Raw genomic sequence first — 24,545 nt, 5'->3', positions numbered from 1 at the left:
TTGTTTGTTTGTGTTAGTAGTCAGGCAAGTGGTCAGTGCTCTACCACTTGAGCCACATCCTCAGTCCTTTTTGCTTTTAGTTTGTTTTTCAGATAGGGTCAAGTGCTAACTTTACCCAGGCTGCCTGCAAATGGGATCTTCCTACCTCTGCCTCCCAAGAGCTAGAATTACAGGAATGTGCTAACATACTCCATTTAAAAATCCGTTTTAAAAAAAATATTCTAAAACTCCAACTAACATTTGGAAAATTAAGTCAAATTAAAAACTATAAGTGAAATTACGCAATATTTAGAATTGAACAGTAACGAATATCCTGCATAACATTTGTGAAGTGAGGCTCGTGAGATATAGACACACAGACATAGACACACACACACACACATGCATGCACGCACAGAGCTTTAAATGATTATTTTAAAAGGCTAAAAGTTAACAACCTGAAGTAATGGCAGAGTAACTTGCACTGCATTAGCCTTCCCACTGATAATAACTATAAATTCTGGACACAATAAACCACTTAAGAGAACTGGAGAGCAACCAAAATATAGCGCCTGCCCCGACCCCCCACCCCGCAAGAAAAACGAATTGTTGAAGCTAAACAGGGCAACAGTGCCAAGATCTCAGAAAACAATGTCCAGCTGGAATTCTTCAGCTTTAAGGTGGTAAAAATGATTCACAGATTGACAAATGCCTTTAAATTTTCATATTTGGTCAAAATAAGTCATTCTTAAGAAGCTAAAATACAGCAGATGTAATTGCAGCAAATGTGGTGTCACCTAAGACCCCATGTCATTGCCAGGCTACATACACCTTGCATAAGAACACGGACCTCTAGGCCCCACAGGAGTTAGCAGAACACAAACCCAGAAGACTCTCTCTTCTGTGTGCAAATGTTTTCTCTGTATAACATTTCCATTCCAACCAAAAATATTTGTAAATGATGTGTCCAGGCAAAAGAGAATGTCATCCAACTCACTCTTGATAGGGAGATAGTAAAATGTTGTTTCTCACACTGGTGTACCAGACAATCAAGCTTTTTCTTCCAGAGACAAAAAAGTGGACAAACTCTGCTTCTCATAAACTGCAGCAGGAAGAGTTACAAATGGGGCTGATGGGTTCCTCTTGAGTAACTTCTCAGCCTCTATTGAGATGACATCTGACATTTACAATGAAAGCAAAGGTGAGTTTGGAAAGTCACCACACAACAAGAGTAACTGTCCTGCAGTAAAAAGGAAGCTCTCTCTCCCCAGTAGCCAAGGTCAGGCTGACCAGCAAGGTGAGTCACCAGAAGTAAAAGTGTCTCAACTCAACTTTCTCGTTCTTCAACCCTAAAAGCCATAACTTAAACCTAGAAGGAGCAAAGTGTAAACACTCCCAAGTACTTGAAAACAAACTAGCAAAGAGAATGAACAAGAAAAGGGAATTGCGTTGGCAGTGTGGCTCAAGTGGTAGAGTGCCTGCCTATATGCACGAAGCCCTGAGTTCAAATATTAATACTGTCCAAAAGGGACGGGGAGAGGTCTGTGATGTCCACTGCCCAGAAACAGAAACTAGAAAATGGTCATTCTAAACTGACTGAACCTAAAGCAGACAAATCAGCACCAGCAAGGAGTGCTAAGGCACATGACAAACTTTTCACAAGAGTGTAAATAATCTGAGATCAGCACAGCAACACAATCAATGATTCTTGACAGAAACCTGCAGTTGGAGGCCTGCCAATGTTTAATGAAGACTGCTTCATTAAACGTGCTTGTTTACTCTATACTACTGCCTCAGCCAAACCAGTGTCTCTACAGCTCCATGTTAACTCTCACGCACGCACACACGCACAAGCGAGAGACAGAGACAAAAGAGAGAGACGGTCGCACCAGCAAAGAAAGACACACCTCCCTGGTTGTATGTTGGCAGAAGGTGCTTTGAACACTAGTTTTTCTGAAAAGTATTTGTTATGGTCTGGACCTTAAATGTTCTCCAAAGGCCATGTGTTTAAGGCTTGGTTCCCCAGCTTGTGTCACTATCATAAGGTGGAACTTTTAGAATGTAGGGCCTAGTGAAAAGAAGTAAGGTTGTTACTGGCATGCCCTTGAAGTAGCTATGAGTACCCCATCCCTTCCTCTCTCCTTTTCTCTCTCCAGCCCAACAAAACAGAGCCAAGAAACTATGGACTGAAACCTCTCAAATAAATCTTTACTCATTTTAAGTTGATTGTCTTGGGTATTTTGTCACAGCAACAAAAAGCTGACCAACTCAGTGTTGAACAGGTTTCACTCTATCTAGTTTGGTCATTTTATAGACATTAAAACCATAAGCGAACCCCTTTTGTGAACTCCAACTGAACACGTATTTAAAAGGGAGCTAGTAACTACCACCTACACTAGATTATCTGAAATAGCCAAGCATTTCTCATACTTTAACTACATTATGTACAGAACTTTTCAGTTTTGCTCTGCATGTATATCTCAACAGAACACCGTAGGTAACCATCACGCCATGGTGAGATTTGTCTATGCTGAATGTACAGCTCTATCATTATTCTCACTCATGTGTCCCATTTCTTAATTGATCATTATTTATTTTTCATTCTCTAACCCATGGACAGTTGGGTAATTTCCTAGTTTTGCTATCAAAACACTGCTGCAAGAATGTTTTCTGTATGAGCATCCTGGTATTGCCACATAAAACTTTCTCTGCAGCACATCTATCTGCAGCAGTGCTCATCTGTACCCAGGCATGTGCACACACATGGTGCCCAACTGTCTCCATAAGCCTCTGCTGCAAACTAGGCAGGGGCAAGCTTTATTGGGGTTGCACAGCAACCCAAAGCTGGGATACTCCAACTCTTAAGTGGAGATGGAATGAAAAGGTTCTGCATAGTTATAATCGTTTACATTTCCCTGCTTACTGTGGAAGCTGAAAATCTTTTCTGTGTTTATGAAACCTGTGTGTGTTAATTGCCAGATTATCTCTTTTGCCCATTTGCGTATTAGGTTATTTGCCTTTTTTTTAATTCAAAAGGTTGAGAAAGAGCCAGGCACGGTAGTACAAGTCTATAGTCCCACTTACTCAGGAGGCTGGGGCAGGAGAATCACTTGAGCTCATGAGTTCAGGGTCATTTGGGGCAACATAGAAAGACCTCATCTTTTAAAAAAAAAGAAAGAAAGAAAGAAGGAAACAGAAAGGAAGAGAGAGAGAGAGAAAAGAAGGGAGAGAAAGAAAGGGCTGGAAAAGCAAGTTAATTAGTTATAGGTTTTTTTAAAACATATATAGAATCATGAAACTAGACAGGGTGAAACCCTTAAAATACCTTACTAGAAAACTGATGTTTGCACCACTACCAGCCAATTTATGCTCATCACTAGGCTAAGTCAGTGGATGTTAGGCGTCTGTGGCTGAAAAATTACCACTTATAAATAACACGTATGTTAATTCATAAACCCAAATATTACAAGCAGATACTGTAGAAGTGCGGTTGATTTTTGTTAGTATCTGGAAATCTAAGGACTCTAAATTTCAGAATTTGAGCATTATCCAAGATTCGTCTCCAAAATGTACTTTCTTCATCAAGACATTAATGGTCAAAACAGTATCCTAAAATTAAAAGATCCTTAACTTTCTTATCTAGGATTACTGAACCTTTGAAACTATTTAGAAATGTCATATTTGAAGATTCTTTCCCACTGGTATTAAGCCAGTCCTTCTATGAAGGAGTCAGGCCACCAAAAGACACAGTGACACTCTGTATGACTTTTGACAATAAATAAGGAATAGCTATAACCCAGGAAGGGAGTTTCTGCATATCACTCATCATGTAACACCTCTAAAGCACTTTCTGGATACCAGGCCTAGGGTCACAAACCTGAAGACACAGCCTGTGCTCCCTAGAATTGACCAGATCTGGAAGAGAAGCAATGTACCTACTGGATATTGGAAGTGTGGGCTTTACAGCTCCCTCTCCATACTGTGAGAACAAACACTGCCTTGTCTTAAGACATTTTATGAAAACACTTCCGGAAGCATCTTCAAAAACTCCTGTCTGAAACAGACGTGGTTCTACATACCTGTAATCGCAGCATACAGGAGGCTGACAAAGGAGGATGTGGCATGTTCAAAGCCATCCTAGCTACACAGCCAAGAAAGACCCTAGGTCAACAACCACAAAAAATACAAGCCAGGCACAGTGGCTCACACCTGTATCTAGCTACTTGGAAGACTAAGATCAGAGGATCGTGTTTAAGGTGAGTCCAGGCAAAAAGTTTGAGAGAACCTATCTCGACCAATAAAAAGCTGGGTGTGATGACATGCACCAGTCATGTCAGCTATGTGGGACATGTAAATAGGAAGCTCATGGTCCAGGCCTGCCCACACATAAACATAAGACTATTCAGAAAAATACCTAGGGCTGGAGACATGGCTCAGTGGCAGAATGTGCCTACCTAGCAAGTATAAGGCCCTGAGTTCAAACCCCTGTACTGACAAAAAAAAAAAAAAAACAGTCCTTACTTAGGCTTCTAAGAGGCCTAAGTCTGCAGAGACACTGCAGGTGGCTCAGGCCATGTGCTCCAGAGAATGGCAAGATATGATTCTGAGTGCTTGCTCACAAAGCTGAGCATTCTTGCAGGGCAATCAGCTGGTCCTGAAGTTACTGCAGAGAGCCTTCCCAGGTGCAGCACCTCCACTGAGTCTACCTTACTGGTGACACTGGGGATGTCATCAGGTAGTGGATGAACCAAGAGTAATTTCAAGGATCAGGTACCAGGTAGAGCCCATACTCTGAGAGATGTTTCTATAATTCTCCACCCCTGGTCAAGAAATGGCTTTGCAGAGGTCCTGCCCCCTACCACCACCACACATGAATATATTCTCCAGCCTCTGACTGCGAAATGCACTGTCAGCTAGCTAGGCTCAGCACAGGGCAAAGCTATTCCCTTCACAGAGTCTGCAACTCAAGCCCAAATCTGGGGAGAGTGTTTCACGGAGAACCAAGTGGCTGTTCAGGAATGTGGCCACTTTCTACCACCCCCAGCCCTTCTGTCTCACCTGCCCAGGGACTCCTTATCCAGGTGAGAACCACCTTAAACTCAGCCTCAGGCACCCCTTTCAATGATATCTTCAACATGTGTGGCTCAACACTAACCCTAAGGAGCAGCAAGCATGAACTATTATAGTATCCTATTCAACAAGAACCAGCAAAATCATTATGAAGCATAGGCAGTAAGAAAAAAATGACCTGGCCACAAGGAAGTTAAGTATATAAACAGGGGAGAGACTTCTAAAAGCTGGAGAAATCCCTGTGTCTAATGTGAAGTAAAAATTCTGGTAGCCTATCCTTTATCAGGGGTCAGATGGAAATGCCACTGTCCCAAGACAGCAGTGGAGAGAGACAAGTCAGCACATGAAATATCAGGGTCCACTGCACCTGACTCAGAGTCAGGACGCTGCACTGGGCTCTCTCTGCAACCCCAAGGGCAGGGTAGAATTCCAGAAACAGCCCAGGCCCTGGCATGCCAGGCATTGTGTGTACGAGCCTAGGTGACTAGTGGCTGGAGGAAGAAGGGCAAGGACTGAGGCAGTGGTGATGGGTGAAACCCCGGACACTTGTCAGGCCAGGACTGAATGATTAAGTAGAAATGCACTCAGGAGAGACGGAGGCACCAACTATCCCTTGGCTGCCAAAGGCCATGCTGCAGGCAATTCTGTTGAGTGGTCATTTGTAGCAGACACCCGAGAGGATGATGTCAAGGCTTAAAAGATACGCCATGTCCACACCTGTAATCCCAGCACTCAGGAGGCTGAGGCAGGAGGAGTGACAGTTTGAAGCCAGCCTGGGCCACATAGTTGAGACCCTGTCTAAAAAAGATACACTGCTACCATAAGCAGTCATCCTGCTGATGGCAAAGGGAACCTTTTAAGAGCCTCCAGGGTCAATGGATGTATCTGACCACCAGATGTTACAAGTTTCTACATTTGAAGAGTCAAAAAAAAAGTCCTACAAAAAAAAAAAAGCAGATAAACTAGGGCTAGGCAGAGATTATATGGCTTAGGCCATTACACTGAACTAAGTTACAGAGGCTGACAGAGTCCCAACAATGTCCCACATACCACCCTATGTGTGCTCTGTCATGTGGGCCCATAGTAGAATTAAGTCTGTTATACCTCTAACCTACAGGGCCCACAGAGACCTCAAGGGGAAACAAAGGGACAGAGTATTGTGAGCTAGCCCTGCATTTGGGAAAATGTATCAAGTCCTGGTAAAGCCAAGGCTACCCAGAATCCTGAGGAACTGGCACATGGTTTGATATGGACCCCATCACAGCACAACTAGTAAACAAAAGGCTATGGAGCAGCCACAGGAGAGAGACAATTTTTGAACACACTGAAGCAAGTGGTAACTACCAATTGACCAACAATCCCAGAGTACAGCTCAACAAAAGCGGTGGTGGGAGGATTACTCACAGACAGGTAAACACACAGACAGACACACAGGCACATGGTTCCTCTGACACAAGCGAGAAGAGAGGGTGGGTGGTACAATGAGGGAGGTGACCCCGCTGCGTTAGCTCACACTCACATCCTCCATTCTCCCTATGGAATCAGAAGCACAGTTATCAGTCTAAACACCCACCTGAACAGCAGGCACAGTAGAAGTGAGGTGGTGTCTTGAGCACAAAGACACCACCTCAACCAGTGCTCAACACTGTCTTCTCCACTATGGAAAGTAAGAGTAAGAACCAAACAGAGGCAAAGAAGGCGAGTGACAGGAAAAGAAGCATGTGGAGGTGACTGGCTGCTCGAATTTTCAAAGAGAAGTTATTGCATGAGAGTGTTCTAAATTAGGAGAGAGGAAAGTAGATGGATAATTGACTAATTAAAGATATAAACAGCTGGGTGCTTGTGGCTCATGCCTATAATCCTACCTACTCAGGAGGCAGAGATGAGAAGGATCACAATTTGAAGCCAGCCTGGGCAAACAGTTTGCGAGACCCTATCTTAGAAAAACAACCCTTCACAAAAAAGGGTTGATGGGGTGGCTCAAGGTGTAGTCCCTGAGTTCAAGCCCCAGTTCCACAAAAAAAATAAAATAAAGATATAAATATTCTTCATAGGAATACAACAAACAATGATTTTTCTTTTTTTTGGCACTACTGGGGTTTGAACTCATGGCCTCATGCTTGCTAGGCATGTTCTCTACCAATTGAGCCAGCCTGCCAGCTCTGTAACAAACAACAAAAGGCAGACAAGGCCACAAGACACAAAGCACTGGCACAGGGCGAGTGGAAGTCAACTCTTTGGTACAGTCCCACAAAACTGAAAATGGCCATCCTACTTCTCAAATACTCCACTTCTGGGAAAACTCACACAGGTTTACAAGAAGATATTTGGCAAGGGTGTTCACTGCAGCATTATATTTGTAGAAAAGAACTTGAAAATAATTTAATGCTCATCAGGCAGTGCAAGGGTGATCCAGAGTTACAGCTGCTGTGATGCCGTCGACCTGAGAGCAATTAACTAGATCCATTGACAACTTGTAAAATTACTCCCAAGAGAAAACTATCCATGCATATGTATGTCACATTATTCATGCACATGGATGTGTTACTACAAAATACTAAAAAGACTGGAATCTGGTCCAGATAGGAGGGCATAACCGCACCCACCTCTGGCTTCCAGTGAATACAGCTCTACAAATGGAATGGAATACACAGAACAGCTACTTGAGGTCTCTGAAACAAACAGCAGCATGCAGACAAGAGTAGAACAGTCCCCTGGCGTGGGCTCCCAGGAGCCCCAAGCCCTGCAGCAGCAATGTCTACACAGGCAACACAGGAGAAGGTTCAGGCTCAGGCTCAAGGACAGCAGGGGGTCTACTGGCAGCCCCCCGACAGTGGGAGCCCGGGCACCTCAGACTGCCAGAAAGCATTCACCCTTCCCCACCCAGAGGGGTCTGTGAGCCTCTGAACTCCCCTGTTGGATGGGCAGAGTGGAAGCAGCAGCAGCAGCAGCAGCCATGACACTGTAGGGCAACCCAGCATTCCACATCTGGGCTGAAAAACAGAGCCCCAGGGAACTACTGAGTACTAGGGATACTGTAGAAAGTTAGGAGCTTGGCAAAGTGACCCCAGAGAGCTGTCTGTAAACTCCCGGCCTCATCCCAAAATGTGTAGAGATCCTCATAAATAGCACCTATAGGTCTCAGAACTGAAATGAAGGACCATCATTCAGGCTTCACATGGGCCCGAGTGACACACATAAGACCTGTGAGGCAGATCGAAGAGTGGGAGAATGACCAAAATAAAGGCATTTTGGACACAGGATTGACACTAAAATACAACACAGTTAAGAATTTGCTGGGACTCGTGACCCAAACCCAACTGGGCTGATTGCATTTTCCAAAGGGTTTAAACGAGATCCGGCTTCTCATAACACAGGGTCCCAAATGCCCAGGATGTACCCCAAACTACTTGGTATACAAAGAAATAAGAAATCTCAACTCATATGGAAAAAGACGTTTAAGAGACACCAAGGCCAGGATAACATAGATGCTGGAAGTTATCTGGTAGATGGCAAAGAGACTATTATACCAAAATAATAACAAAAACCCAGTGCTCCAATAAGTAAAATCCCACACTCAGAGTGAATGGTGTGACAGGAACAACCCTCTGATGGCCCCAAAATTTCTTGGCCTGGGGCTGTATATCAGTGATAGAGCACCTGCCTAGCAAGAGGCTCTGGATTCCATTCCCAGCACTGCCAAATAAAAAGAAAAAAAAATCCTGCCCTAATCCCAGAAACTATAAATACATCGTACCCTGATTATGTTAAATTATTTGGCAAAGGGGCAAAGGTGATTCTGCAGATGAAATTAAAGTTGCTAATCAGCAGTCTCTGAGTTGATTAAAATGGGTTTACACAGGGATCCCTAAACACATGAGCCCATAAAAAGCAGGGTGTCATCTTGCTGGCAAAAAAGAGGAAATCTGAGAGACTCCAAGTATAAGGAGGACTCAGTAAGCACTGTGGCTTCAACGTGGGGGCTGTGTGAGAGGGCACACAATCAACCCTGCATGGGATTCAGACAGCAACCTGAAAGTACATGGAAGGAGATTCTTCCTGAGAGCCTCAGAACAAGCCCAGGTGATTCTTGCCTTGTGAGAACCCAAGCAGGGAACCCAGTCAAGCCCACTCAGATTTCTGACCCACAGAACTGTAAGATAATAAGTAGGTGTTATCTTAGCCACTAAGTGTCATAACTTGTTATCCAATAAAAAGAAATAAATGCAGACTTTGGCAGCTGGAAGTAGGGTACTACCATCACAAATACTTACTGAGGTCCATGAGACCACTAATAATGTAACCTGACACACAGGCATGTATTTGGGACTCATCGATTGCACCAAGGTGAGAACACTTTTTTAAATTTTTTCTTTTTTAAGGTTTTCTTTTTTTTTTTGAGACTGAGTCTTGCTTTGTAGCCCAGGCTAGCCTCAAACCTGCAATCTTCCTGCCTCAGTTTCCCAAGTGCTGAAATAACATAGAAGTGCATGTACCACCACAGTCAGTACTTTTTTTTTTTTTTCACAGTACTGGGGATAGAGTCAGGGCCTCAAGTGCTCACTTGAGCTGCACCCTCAGTCTATTTTTCTAAACTACTACTTCACCCAATGGTCAGGAGGCTGAGGCAGGAGGATCATAAGTTCAAGGCCAGTCTGAACTGATAGTAAGTCCAGGCCAGCCCAGGCTTACAGCAAAACCCTATCTCAAATAAAATAAACTTGAGAGACAGTGCACCCTCTTAATACACGAGGGAATCTGTTTCCTCCATTTCCTAGAGCTACTGACAAGTGAACTGTTCACCTGAGGAGAAGCCTAGTGAGAATATTCTAAGAACCATGTAAACTGACAGGGACTGTGAGTTGTTAACCACATACACTTTGAGTTTGGTGCACTGTCCAGGCTTCAAGTCCCCCAGCAGGTGTAACATGGTGTCCAAGAGCACGCAGCTGGAATTAACCAAGAACTCACGACCACAGGCTATGGCAGCAACATCTGCAATAGACACGAAACAAAGTGTCACGGTCATGGGAGCTTCAAGACAGTACATGTTGCTGGTTTTCTCCTAACAGACCTAAGGAAAACACAGATAAAAGATGAGGCATTTTATTTTTTTTTTTTTCATTTTTCTTTTATTATTCATATGTGCATACAAGGCTTGGTTTATTTCTCCCCCCTGCCCCCACCCCCTCCCTTACCACCCACTCCACCCCCTCCCGCTCCCCCCCTCAATACCCAGCAGAAACTATTTTGCCCTTATCTCTAATTTTGTTGTAGAGAGAGTATAAGCAATAATAGGAAGGAACAAGGGGTTTTGCTGGTTGAGATAAAGATAGCTATACAGGGCATTGACTCACATTGATTTCCTGTGCGTGGGTGTTACCTTCTAGGTTAATTCTTTTTGGTCTAACCTTTTCTCTAGTTCCTGGTCCCCTTTTCCTATTGGCCTCAGTTGCTTTAAGGTATCTGCTTTAGTTTCTCTGCATTAAGGGCAACAAATGCTAGCTAGTTTTTTAGGTGTCTTACCTATCCTCATATCTCCCTTGTGTGCTCTCGCTTTTATCATGTGCTCATAGTCCAATCCCCTTGTTGTGTTTGCCCTTGATCTAATGTCCACATATGAGGGAGAACATACGATTTTTGGTTTTTTGAGCCAGGCTAACCTCACTCAGAATGATGTTCTCCAATTCCATCCATTTACCAGTGAATGATAACATTTCGTTCTTCTTCATGGCTGCATAAAATTCCATTGTGTATAGATACCACATTTTCTTAATCCATTCGTCAGTGGTGGGGCATCTTGGCTGTTTCCATAACTTGGCTATTGTGATTAGTGCCGCAATAAACATGGATGTGCAGGTGCCTCTGGAGTAACAGTCTTTTGGGTATATCCCCAAGAGTGGTATTGCTGGATCAAATGGTAGATCGATGTCCAGCTTTTTAAGTAGCCTCCAAATTTTTTTCCAGAGTGGTTGTACTAGTCTACATTCCCACCAACAGTGTAAGAGGGTTCCTTTTTCCCCGCATCCTCGCCAACACCTGTTGTTGGTGGTGTTGCTGATGATGGCTGTTCTAACAGGGGTGAGGTGGAATCTTAGTGTGGTTTTAATTTGCATTTCCTTTATTGCTAGAGATGGTGAGCATTTTTTCATGTGTTTTCTGGCCATTTGAATTTCTTCTTTTGAGAAAGTTCTGTTTAGTTCACATGCCCATTTCTTTATTGGTTCATTAGTTTTGGGAGAATTTAGTTTTTTAAGTTCCCTGTATATTCTGGTTATCAGTCCTTTGTCTGATGTATAATTGGCAAATATTTTCTCCCACTCTGTGGGTGTTCTCTTCAGTTTAGAGACCATTTCTTTTGATGAACAGAAGCTTTTTAGTTTTATGAGGTCCCATTTATCTATGCTATCTCTTAGTTGCTGTGCTGCTGGGGTTTCATTGAGAAAGTTCTTACCTATACCTACTAACTCCAGAGTATTTCCTACTCTTTCTTGTATCAACTTAAGAGTTTGGGGTCTGATATTAAGATCCTTGATCCATTTTGAGTTAATCTTGGTATAGGGTGATATACATGGATCTAGTTTCAGTTTTTTGCAGACTGCTAACCAGTTTTCCCAGCAGTTTTTGTTGAAGAGGCTGCTATTTCTCCATCGTATATTTTTAGCTCCTTTGTCAAAGATAAGTTGCTCATAGTTGTGTGGCTTCATATCTGGATCCTCTATTCTGTTCCACTGGTCTTCATGTCTGTTTTTGTGCCAGTACCATGCTGTTTTTATTGTTATTGCTTTGTAATATAGTTTGAAGTCAGGTATTGTAATACCTCCTGCATTGTTCTTTTGACTGAGTATTGCCTTGGCTATTCGTGGCCTCTTGTTTTTCCATATAAATTTAACAGTAGATTTTTCAATCTCTTTGATGAATGTCATTGGAATTTTGATGGGAATTGCATTAAACATGTAGATTACTTTGGGGAGTAAAGATGAGGCATTTTAATGGCAACACTCATCTGCCATCCCAGAACAAAGACCTGACAACCACAAGAGCTATTAAAGCAGGAGGTAATATCCCTGTGCTACAGGACAGAGCACTGGAGCACTGGGGTCCAAGCTGCCTGCAGCCCCATGCTCCATAGCACCATACCAACAGTCATCTAGCCCAAGCCAAAGGCGGAACTGAAACTGAAATCACACGGGGTCAGAAAGAAGTAATAAGGATGGAGGTGTGGTTCAAGCAGAAGAGCACCTGCTTTGCAAGCATAATGCCCTGAGTTCAAGCCCCAGTCTCACCAAAGGAAAAAGAGAGAGAGAATATGAAAACTGATTCTAAAAAGACTTCTTTTTTAAATGCTGTGTCCTATTGTGATCAGCAAGTATGCCCCTTCATGCATGGGGCACAACAAACCAGCATGGAGAGCACAGTGAGTCATCACACAGTACCCAGCGGATGATGCTAAAGCAGGACAAATCAGGGAAACTGAGGCATGGGAAACAGCATCCAGGAATTTACAAATAAGCATTATATTAATGAATAGCTCGATAAAAAACATACATTGCGTTCTTTGCTTTAAGTCTTACACCTCCTCTAACAAGCTGCAACATTTAGTAAAAAGGAAAAGAAAAAAAAAGAGTAGGGGAGCAGCTCTCTCCTGACCTTGCCTGCTTGCCCAAAAGTAATTAGTGCACTCTGAGAACTGAGCAGGGATATCTTAAAGAAAGACACTTACCCTGGGAAAGAACTCTTGGGAAAATGACTCCTCTGGGCACAAAAAGTGTCTACACAGAAAAGTACCTATTGCAAGGATGGACAGCTATGCTGAAGGTAGCATCTGGAAGGACCCAGCCTTTGTTTAAAGGAATCTAATGTTACAGTGATCCAAATTTAATAAGTGGACCGACCTTTGACTCTTTGGGCCTGACTGGTAAGACAGTGTTAACAGCAAAAAAAACTAATTATACCGAGTGTCAGGACAAAGGGGAGCACTTTTCCTAAGGCAAATTTGAGCCAAACCCCAATGTACTTTTTCTCCATTAAGCACCCTGAAGTTAGTGCACTCATTGCACCCACACCCATGTCTGGGCTGTGTGCTCTGTTTCTGTCCTTTCTTTGCCGTGCTTTCCTAATAAACTTGTTGGTCTCTACCTCGATGTGCCCTAACATTCTTTTTGTGCAACAACATCAACAACTCGGTACCCAAGGGCCAGGTGGAGGCCTCCTACCTTTTGGAGACCTCTTCCCTGGAGTGTCACAGGTTTCAGTAACAGTGCTACAGCCAACACTGGCCCTACCATCATCACAAATACCTGTGAGAACATCATACCAAGAATATGGACATACCTGTCTTGAGACTCTTCTTCAGTTAGGTCTAACAATGATGCATGGCCCGCATCAAACTGGCCAAGGTGGCAAGGAGGCAGGCTTCCGGGAATCCACAATTAAGGCGATGTCTTATCTGTTCCTAGTGGATATCCTTTACCATTTTAAGGAAGTTTTCTATTTTTAGTTAGCTAAGAACTATCAAGAATGGAGGATAAGAGCTGGTAGAGAGGCTCAAGTGGTAGAGCACCTGGCTAGCGAGAGTAAGGACCTGAGTTCAAACCCCAGTACTGCCAAAATAAAAATTAAAAATATATATTATATATTCATATATAGATGAATGGAGGACAAATTTTATGCTTACTTGCTCTGTCTTTGATTAATTTGCTGTCTTACTACAGAATATAAAATGTCACTGGAAGTTCCAGATCTACTTTATGGTATCAGATCCCTCATATTCCTGCTTATTTTTGTTGATCTGGACTGAGATTAACAAAGTGAGGTACATTAAAATCTCCTAACCCTAATGGATTTTTCCTTTTTTACTTGACCTCAAAAATCGGTGCTGTGTCATTTGGTACATAATTTTGTGATCACTATAACTTCTTGAGGATAAGATCCCTCCTTGACACAAAGTTACCTTCTTTAATGAATTTTAACCTGAGCTCAAGTGTTAGAGTGCCTGCTTAGAAAGTGTGAGACTCTGAGTTCAAACCCTAGTACTACAAAATAAATAAATTAATTAATTAAAATAACCTTATTAGCTATATGAGGAAACAGTAACAGAGCAAAACACACATTGTCTCACAGCAGGCCACCAGTCACACAGCAAGTTTGCTGGCAAATTCAGTCCATATCCAGCACTGCAACAGCACACACCTGTACCTCACTGAATAGCAGCAACTACAGTGCAAAGTAACTAAATAAACTCCTGCACAGACAGCACCAGTGTGTCAGCCTATCAGAATTTACTCTCATTTATTTCCCACAATAGTTTGCGCTTTGGTTTCTAGTATTTAATATGTCTGGTATGCTCTTGGGTCCACTCAAGGCCTAAAGAGTTAGCTTTGGGGCCATCACAGATGAACATCACGATGAGAAACCACTTTATATCCACTCGGAAGGCTACAGTCAAAAAGACAGATAATATATGTCAGCAGGGATGTGGAAAAATTGGTGCCCTCATACATTCCTGGTGGGAATGTAAAATAGTGCAGCCACTGTTGTATTCCCAGTGATTTAGGAGGTGGAGATTGGGAGGACTGCAGTTTGAAGCCCGGGAGAGCAAAAAGTTAGCAAAACCCCGATCTCAACCAGTAAGCTGGGCATGGTGGTTGTGTGCCTGTCATCCCAGCTATGTGGAAAGTGTAAATGGGAAGATCACAGTCCAGGTCAGCCTGGGCAAAAACACAAGACCCTATCCAAAAAATAACCAAAGCGAAGAAAGCTAGAGGCATGGCACAAGTGGCAGAGTGCCTGCTTAGCAAGCGCAAAGCTGAGTTCAAACTTCAGCACCACCAAAAGAAATAAGTTAATAATAACAGGGACACAATGTTCAAGTTCATGTGACCACAACACTGCTGCTCATCCTGGACCTGTCTCTATAAACCTACTGTCTATGGCTCTATCACTGCACTCCATTATGTAGAAGAAACTGTTTAAGTTCTCTCTAACGTAAGTGTTCTGACCCTGTCTTGTTGGGTTTTGTTACTTTGCATTTGCCTAACATATATGTCAGAGTGGGGGCCAGGGTCAGGGGCTGTGGATCACCTCCATCTGGCAGCTCCTCCTCTGTACACTACTTACAGAAACACTGCAGAGTTGGAGGGACGCCCAGTCCTGATGGAAGGAGGCACTAGGATTCAGCATCACCCAACTGTGATGACCTGGCTTCTGTAGTAAGACAACAAACACCTGTAACAGCTGCTGCTGTGGTCCACAGGGCTAAGCAACTACTGTAAGGCGTTCCCATCTCTCTTATAATCTGCTTCCTCCCGATTAGGTAAGTTTCCACTGCGGGGTGAGAGCTGTTAGGAACCCCAGACACAGAAAACATCAAAGGTAGTGATAGCGCTTCACTGCCAGTCACATTCTGTAGCCTGCTGATCTACACAAAGAAAATAACTCCAAGTGCAAGTCCCCACCTCCATCGGGCTTATCCACAAGCACAGTGCCTGCTCCTTCAGCTGGTCAGAATTTCTCCCTCAACACTCTACTGCAATCTAAGAAAGGAAGACAGACACTCAGAATCTTTCATTTCTCCTGATCTCTAACTGTTACCATGGGGCCATGATCAGAGAACACCTCTTTCTTCTCTAGGACACACCCCTGCAAAATTTCATGGCAGAGATTTATTTTGCACATGGTACTGGCCAATAAAAGGTACTTCAGAGCTGGGCACAGATGGCTGGTGAAAGCACCACAAGAGTTCAGGAGTTCCAGACCAGCCTGGACAATATAGCTAGAACTTTCCTCAAAAACAAGGAAAGAAAAGAAAAGGAAAAGAAAAAGATTCTGAGAATTTCCAGAAAATTCTTAAAAGCATAACTTATAGATGATCTGAATTTTGTGTATAATTCAATACCTGAAGATGGACAAACAGCTGAAGCCAAAGCTGGAAGTATTCACATGGACTCTTTCAAATCTTTACCTGGACTCTGGTACCCTCCAGCACTGAAGCCACAAGCCAATCTGACCAGTTTAAAGAAAAATAACTACTAGTTCCTTGTGCCAGTCCCTGCAATTATCTAATACCAGCTATTTAAAAAAACCTAATGGTTGAGGATGGAGATTTTTTCAAGATCTAGGAATAAAAAAAATCATACTCCCCATTTCATTGGAACACCCAACCTAATTACTGCTTGCTCCTCTTTACCGGAGTAGCATGGCACTCAGGTTTCTTTAGTTCTCATTCCATAATGATGCAAAATTTATTTACATTCACCTGGCCAAAAAAAAAAAAAAAATCAACAATCACCTAGGTTATATCCACCAGGATTCACTGAAATTTCAAGATACTTCTCACAAGTCTTAAACCCAGATGTGTCCATGCAGCCCTGAAAGGTTACTGTGGTCCAATATGCGCCTGATCTGTTACACTCTACTGATCTGGAAAACGCTGAGGCTGACTACACTACTTCCTCACTGAGAAAAGGACACCATTTCTAAGAAAAACCTACAGTTCTACAAAATTACAGTTCATTATCTAGACCCTGCTCTATCAACTGAAGGAAGAGCAGTACTTAAGAGAAGATTATAAATTATTCAAGCCCAACCAGTGAAAGACAAGGGAATTCTGTGATTAACTGAATATCATAGATTGCAAGTGCCAAATTTTTCTGAATTAGCAAGACTACTTACATGATTGGACTAAATCACACATGACAAAACCATGAGCATGGAACACAGAAACCAAAACACCTTCAGTAATCTCTACCACCTCCTGTAATACCCCAGATTATTATGAATAGTCTAAAGGTCATGCATATGGCAGCACAGTTGGGGGGGGGCGGTAACTTTGCCTCCAGCGATACCTGCAGACTGTTGGATTGTCACATTTGTGGGTTGCTACTAACCTCTAATGGGTAGAGGCCAGGTATATCACTAAACACCCTACAATGCACAGGGCAGCCCTCACATAATGATAGTGCTGAGGGGAAACACAGCTCAAGTGAAAGACCCACTGCTTATCAGAGCCTATCCTCAATCCAGGAGCCTAGGCCATAGCTGCCTTGTCTCAGAGCAATTGCAGCTCAGCCAACTTCATCCAGGTTTCTGTCCTTATACCAAGATCACCCGTAACATGACAGCACCGCAAGCAGTACAGCCCCGTGGCTAATTGGAAATACCTAACCCTTTTCTTCCAGCCAGCTGACTGATGACCAACTACCGTCCCTGTCTGTTTTACTGGAACACTACGCTAGTGCAGCACCTCACCCACCCCTAGCCCACCTGCCTGAGGACACAGCACCTCGTAGTGGGCCTCCTGGTTCAGTCCAGAGGAGACTGGAGGAAGCTACCACACAAGAGCCTGAGTGCAGCGTGGCTGCGGAGGGCCTTATCCTAGAAGTGCAAAGGACAACACAAGGCTGGCTGTGCTGGGTCAAAGCTACAGTGTCTTCTTCCTCATAGCGTCTCAGGCTGCACTTGTTCTCTCCCTGCTGCTGAAGTGTAAACTACTTCTCTCAGCTATTGCACCCGGAAGATGATTCAACAGATGATCCATAGGCAAAAGCAGGAGGAAACCATGCTGACTATGCTCAAAGTGAAAATCAGCAATCTACAGACCCACCTCACCTCTCAGGAGGTTCAGTGGCAGTGTGGGGAGGACCCAGGCAGCTCCTGACAATCTCTCTGCCATTCAGGCAGCTTAAGAACAAAACAGGTGCTCAAAGAACCAGACAACAATGATAAAGATGCCCACATGCCTGGAAAAAGACCTCCAATTCCAAAGACATGGGGAAAGTAGCCAGCAGGATGCAAGATGGTATAGCTGCTGTGGGAAATAGCCTGGCAGCTCCTCAAAAAGCTGAACACAGTTACCACAGGACCCTGCTGTTCCACTCCCTGATGAATATCTAAGAGCATTGAAAACATATGTCCACATAGAAAACTGTACACAAATGTTCACAGCAGCATTGCTCATAACAGCTAAAAGGTGGGAACAGCCTGAGTGGCTGTTCACTGACTTCACTGCAGACCATCTGATGCTAGAAGATCTAAGGTCCAACTTCAAAACTAAACCCTTCTTCCAAATGCAAACAGAATCACACAATTCTAGGGCCAGGAAAGACCTAATTTATTATCTGGTATCTAAAAGACTCTTCTAAAGATGAAACCAAAGACCACATGTGCAAGAACAAAGAACGGGTCCCTGGCAGAAGCACTGGACATAGGTCTCAGGTCCCGCCCTGTCTTCTGCCCAGCCACCACACTGATTCCCTGTAGCACAGTGTGTGTATGCAGGGGGTGAGGGGTGGCAGAAGGACTGGTGGCCAGGAAATAGATGGTAACTGACACAAAGGGCTCTGCTGGGAACTCTGCAATAAGGAAGGTCCATGGAAGACTAAGCAGAGCCAGTCCTGCTCCCAAATCATCAACAATCAGAAAGTAACATTGTAGCTACGGTGCTTACTGAACATTATTGGAAAACATAAACCAGAATTAAGGGGCAAGGAGCATAATTATGATTTTCAAACCATCCAAAAGCAGAAAAAATAGCTAGAAAAGTAAGTTTCTCACTTACGAGCTAAGCAAGTTACTCTTTATAGGATTTGGGATAAAAATCTACTGTCATGTTTTCATTCTTCACTTGCCTTCTTAGCCGAATTGCAGAAAACAATTAGTTTCCTGTACTGAACAATACCTCAGCTTTACAATGTGCTATCACCTACAAAAGTTCAAGGAAGAGTCACAGTGTAAGCAGCCATTACAACAGGCATTTCTGTTCCACCATACTGTGAGGAAAGCCTAGAGGATTTACAACCTAGGAAGTAGATTAGCTGAGCCTAAGGTCCAGACCCTTTCTGCTACACTGATCTATCATTAAGAACAGTGACTGTGGGGGCTAGGGCACGGCTTGGTGGTAAAACATGTGCCTAGCAAGGGTGAGGCCCTGAATTCAAACCCTAGTACCACCAAAAAAGAAAAAAAAAAAGGACAGTGACTGGGGATGAGTAATAAATTTAATGTCAGTTTTTGCTTAGAATATAGTAAACTAGAAAGAACAACTCCATTCTTCCCCAGAGAGGGGAGGGAGTAATTTATAAAATTACAGCTTTTGTGAGTACAATAGAGAGCTGAGGCTGACTATCAAACAACTAAGAGGCAGGGACCTCCAGAGACATGAGATTAACATGTGAACCTGGGGTCAATGCTAGATGCCATGCAAACCAGTCAGAAAATGCAGCTAAAGTTTACAGAAGCACCCGATCAGTGGTTGGTGGGACTAATGGTGGGTGGAATAGCTAATTATAACAGGAAAAGTGGGGAGGAACTGGAGCTCCATGAAACAAACATGTATCCCCAGGTGCCAGGCTCATGCCTGTAATCCTAGCTACTCAGGAGGCAGACATCAGAAGTATCTAGGTTCAAAGGCAGTCAGGGAAAACAGTTCTCAAGAAACCCTATCTTGAAAATACCCAACATAAAAAAGGGCTGGCAATAGGCTCAAGTGGTAAAGTGCCTGTCTACCAAGCATAGAGCTGAGTTTAAACCCCAGTACTACCAAGACTTTAGGAACTGCAAAAAGGTGTGAAGAATGAGTACTGTTTGTAAATTTAAGAAGGACTGTTGTTTTAGAAGAGGACCTATCAGACTGCTGACCTGTAGTCTCATGGTGCTGCCTGTTCCCATAGAACAGTGGTGGTATTTGACACACACAATCCCCCATGGCCTCTGTGAAGCACCACCAGAGTATAAAAGCTTCTTTGTCAAACTTATTAACACACAAATGTTAAGTATCTACTTTCCAACTCTTTCTGAGAACTCACATATAAGCCACCACAAGAGAAAAACAAAACCAAGTGGAACTTCAAAGCTGGCCAACAGGCTGGGAAGGGGAAGGGAAAAGATAGTTACTAAAGAAACAACTTAAGTTTTTGAAATCATTTAAAACAAGAGCTCAGGTTTAGCTTAGTTTAAGGCTTTTATTTAGTTAGACACTATTAAAGTGACGATGACTCCAAATAACAAGTAGCTAAATTTAGTCTTGTTTTTTAACTTCTGTTAATGTCTGTAAATAAACAGAGCAAGCAAACTAACCTGCATTTCCTTTAGATGAGTCGTTCTTAATAACTGATATTTATCACAATCCCCTGAGGTAATTTTCCCAAATACACACACCTGGTACCTATGGAGTCAGTCTCTCCAGGTGAGGCTCAGCAGGGTTACCTGAAAACATTCCTTAGAGATGATTACACACCCCTAACTATCATTACTGATCCATGTAACAATCACTACATTGAAAAGAATCACTTACTTGTTACAATTCCAGCCAATGCAAATACAAACTGATTTTCATCCGAATCCAGCTCTTTGACTTCCCCATCCAGTGACTTCACAAAACTCTCTATCGTCTGACCGATGATGTTGAAAAACTTCAGAGCTTTGTCCTGAAAATTTGGAAATATGTCATGCAGTTTCACAGATACCACTTAAAAACATTTTAAAAGTGCAGGATATAGGAGAGATATTTTGGATTTAATTATAGAAGAAATATTTTGACATCTCCTCCCCCATTAAAAGTTCCCAATTAAAGATCAGAAAATAGCTCAGGGCACAAAGGATCAAGAAAAATTATGCTGATAGTGGACATATGTTAGAAAAATATATTGTCTGTGCTACACGCTTCCAAAGTTTCAGAACTTTCTTCAAGAAAAGCATAACTGAAGCCTCGGCATGTAAAAGAGATGGACACAGTAAACAGGCTCCTCTGGAAGTTTAAACTCTTATTACTTGGCAAAAACAACAACAAAACCTTTTCCATCTCTGCACAGCTTCCTTGGAGGTGCCAGCAATCTGAAAAATAATTTTAAAACCAAGGCACATTTCAGCATAGTAAAAAAAAAATTGGAAGAAGAAAAGCATGCATTTACAGTTAGTACAAGGTAACCTCCTGGTGACAGAAATACTCCAAGACTGGGTTGTAGTGATGGTTCACAACTCTGGAAGTTTGCTACACCATTGACCTGCACTGCACATGTACAATGGGTGAGTTTTACAGTATGGAAAATTATATCTTAATAAAGCTCAACAAACTTTCTACCTTAATTCAAACACAGCCACTTCTGTAAGCAATAAGGAATGATCACTGGCTTCCTGCCAAATATCCCCTCTTCCTTCATATTCGCTTCACACACCATTCTCCCACGGTCAAACCCTAATTTTCTATGACACCTCTCTTCCCTTGTCAATTGTACCCTGACACATCTGTCCCTGTGACCAGGGCTCTCATGTGCATCCTTCCTCCCCATTTCCCCTGCCAAGAAGACAGAGTGCTGAAGAGTCTTCTATCTAGTCCCAAAGCCCCACGAGCCCACCTTTTGATGCCTCCTCACTCACTGTCAGGCTTATTTTCCTAAAATTCTGCCCTTGTCTTATCATTCATTTACTAAAAAAAGAAAACACTTCCAGAATCTAGTCTTCCCACTATAAGATAAAATAATCAACCTGGTGTCTTAGGTCACAAAATCACATTCCAACCATCTTGTAAGTCTATCTCCCAGCACTTTAATCAACCTGGTGCCTCAGATCACAAATCACATTCCAACCATCTCATACGCCCATCTCCCACTACTTTAGTGCATGAGCCCTCCACTCTATCGCTGGTCTCCCACTATCCTGAAACAGACAGACTTCTCAGCCTAGGCCTTTGATTAGAATGGCTCTGTCCTCTTGAGCTGTCCTTCCCATTTTCTGCTATTTCAAGGCCCATTTCAAATCCCTCCCCTCTGGAAAGTTTTCCAATATATATATGTAGATACAGACACACATGTTAACATAAAATACTCAAAAACTTAAGTATTACATTACCCATGAGATGAAATACATAAAAGCACTTTAAACCTTCTTAAACTCTTTACATATAAAGTAGTTACATTGATGTGATTAATATACCCACAAATACCCATGGGTGCTGGGAGAGAAAGGATCATATCTCATTCATTTTACATATCCTGAGAGCACCAGGTTACAAGGTGAACACAGTACACATTTGACGACTGTCTGAACTAAAAGCAAGACCTGGTCCAGTCTCTAAATGTCTTAGCAGGCATGCTGTCACCTCCAAGCTACACAAACACATTGAACGGTATCCAGACAGCTTCTGGTCATGCTTACTCCTCCCAGGATGGCTTTGACGACTTCCTCGCTGCTAGAGACACCCCACAGGAGAGTGCAGGTGGCCGCTCCCATTTCTGTACAATACTCTGCCTGTTGCAGAAGCTGCTGTTTTGCTTCATTCAGTTGCTGTCGAAGAGCTAGCTTCTCCTAAATTCACAACAAGACAAAATCAGGAAAACAGACAATGCATTCAACCTCAAAATATCTCTATTAGGCTTTCTCCTTCACAAATATTTATTAAATGAAAGAAATGCATGCAGAATTACAAAAAACAGCTGCAAATGAAAACTAGTTCTTAAGACAGCCATAATCTGCACCTAAAAACTAAACTCCAGAGTCTTAAAAAAGAACATATTGCTGCATCACAGTTCTGGAGAACCCCAAAGAGTTTAATTCATCTGCATAAGTGAAGTGAAAACAGGAGTTATCTCAAATCCCAAGCAACCACGTCCAGAACAGCACAAACTGGGCCACCTAAGCAAGGCAGCAAACTATCATGCAGTGCACACACAGCAGCATTTCTAGCAAGGGAGGAGCCTGACACCTCCAAATGGATCACCTCATTGTCAGGACACTCTGCCAGAGGCAGACTCTGAATAATAGGCACAGACACCTGGTGGGTAAACACATCTGCACACACTCATGAGAATACTGTCAAGTTGCTGGAAAATGAGAATCATATGCCTGTGAAACTAAACCAGGAACAAAAGCCAGGGCTCAGGGGCAAGAGGGCTGTGAAGATGGGCATTCTAAGCATGCACTGGCACAGTGCCAACATAACAAGCACTGAGGCCAGGGGAGGTTTCTTACCCACCCCCAGCAGCATCTGAGAACACCTCAAGTTGGGCAAGTCTCCACCAGACTCTCTTTAGGGGAAGACAGGGAACTGCTGTCCTGTTGGCCCCTGACCACATGAGCCTGGCTCAGGTTTATTTTCAAATGGGCCTGGAGCAATGCAAGGCTTCCTACCCTCCTGAACCACCAGTTCCACCCTGCTCTGACATTTCTAGAAAGTAGACACCATTTTCTGACTTAAGAAATAAACTGGGGATCTGGCTCAATTGGTAGAGTGCCTGCATAACAAGCAAAAGGCCCTGAGACCAAACCATGCATGTGTGTATATATACATATATGTGTGTGTATACATACATACATACACACACACACAAACACACACACACAACTAACTAACTAGCTGGCTACTACCCAGAATGTGTGAGGCCCTGGTTTCCATCCCCAATGGAAAAAAAGAGAGAGAGAAAGAAACTGAAAAATACGAAAACACAGTTAAACTCATTTACAACAAATATAAACTAAATAAACAAATACAGTTAAATAAATCACAAATTTAAAGTGCATTACACATTTCAGCTTCCTCTTTTAAAAGAGAGAGGGCTTTCTGCCTGAGAAGAAAAGAAAGCCTTAGAGCCATGAATCAAATGGCTTATAACCTGGAGGACATTCATACTTGAACACTATGAATTTGGAACACAGAGCTTCATTCACATTCTAACATAAATACACTTATTTCAGTAGAAAATTGGTCATTGAGCCCATGATGCATGCTAGTTTTTCATGTCTGACTTAAACATAAAGCAGTCTGGATTCCTAGACTAGCCCTTCTGGTATACATAGCTGAACTCACTCAAGTCATGGAGACACATGCAAAAAGTCTATCACAGCATTTCTTTTTGGAATTCTAGCTTTACTCACAATTAAAGCAATCTGTATTCCAATTAGTCTGGTTATGGTAGTTCTTCTGCAAGACCCTAAAAGAACTACTAAGAATGACCAGGCAGAGCTGGATTCGGTAGTGGGTGCAGGTGTAATCCTAACTACTTGGGAGGCTGAAGTCAGGAGGATCACCACTCAAGGCCAGCCTGGGCAAAAATATGTTCGGAAGACCCCACCTCCACAGAAAAATCTGGGAATGGTGACATGCGCCTGTCATCCCAGCTATGTGGGAAGTATAAAATAGGAGGACTGAGGTCCAGGCTGGCCTGGGCAAAAAACAAGACCCTAGCTCAAAAATTACCAAAACAAAAAGGGCTGGAGGTGTGGCTTGAGTAGTAGAGCATCTGACTAGCAAACATAAAGCTCTGAGTTCAAACCCCAATACAGAAAAAAAAATGAGCAGACAGGACTGATTCCCTGTGGTCACACCTGGCAGCTAGCTGCAGAACGCTACGCCCCAGCACAGGGCTGCACACAGCACAGAGCAGCAAAAGAAGCTCAAGATCAAAAGACTGGGAAAAGGAGCACAAGACCCATGCAGTAAAGGCCACAAAGCCTGTGTGAGGCCCAATTAAACAGCCAAATGAGACCCAGCTACTCAGGAGGCT

General features: G+C 43.0%; 1 protein-coding gene across 4 annotated transcripts in view; it reads right to left on the bottom strand.

Annotated features, from left to right (window-relative positions):
- Hsf2bp (heat shock transcription factor 2 binding protein) overlaps nucleotides 1-24,545 on the bottom strand; it is a 94,284-nt gene that overhangs the window by 37,342 nt on the left and 32,397 nt on the right. For all 4 annotated transcript variants that reach the window (XM_074072555.1, XM_074072557.1, XM_020152616.2 and 1 more), the window contains exons 5-7: nucleotides 22,201-22,350; nucleotides 20,342-20,474; nucleotides 9,927-10,044 (exon numbers count right to left, since the gene is read on the bottom strand). In XM_074072555.1, the coding sequence (XP_073928656.1) occupies nucleotides 9,927-10,044; nucleotides 20,342-20,474; nucleotides 22,201-22,350 (401 nt within the window). The remainder of the gene's footprint in view (nucleotides 1-9,926; nucleotides 10,045-20,341; nucleotides 20,475-22,200; nucleotides 22,351-24,545) is intronic.

This window comes from Castor canadensis, chromosome 5 (assembly GCF_047511655.1).
Source record: "Castor canadensis chromosome 5, mCasCan1.hap1v2, whole genome shotgun sequence".
Lineage (NCBI taxonomy): Eukaryota > Metazoa > Chordata > Mammalia > Rodentia > Castoridae > Castor > Castor canadensis.
The sequence above is the reverse complement of the archived record's forward strand: the minus strand, read 5'-3'. Positions and strand labels throughout refer to the sequence as shown.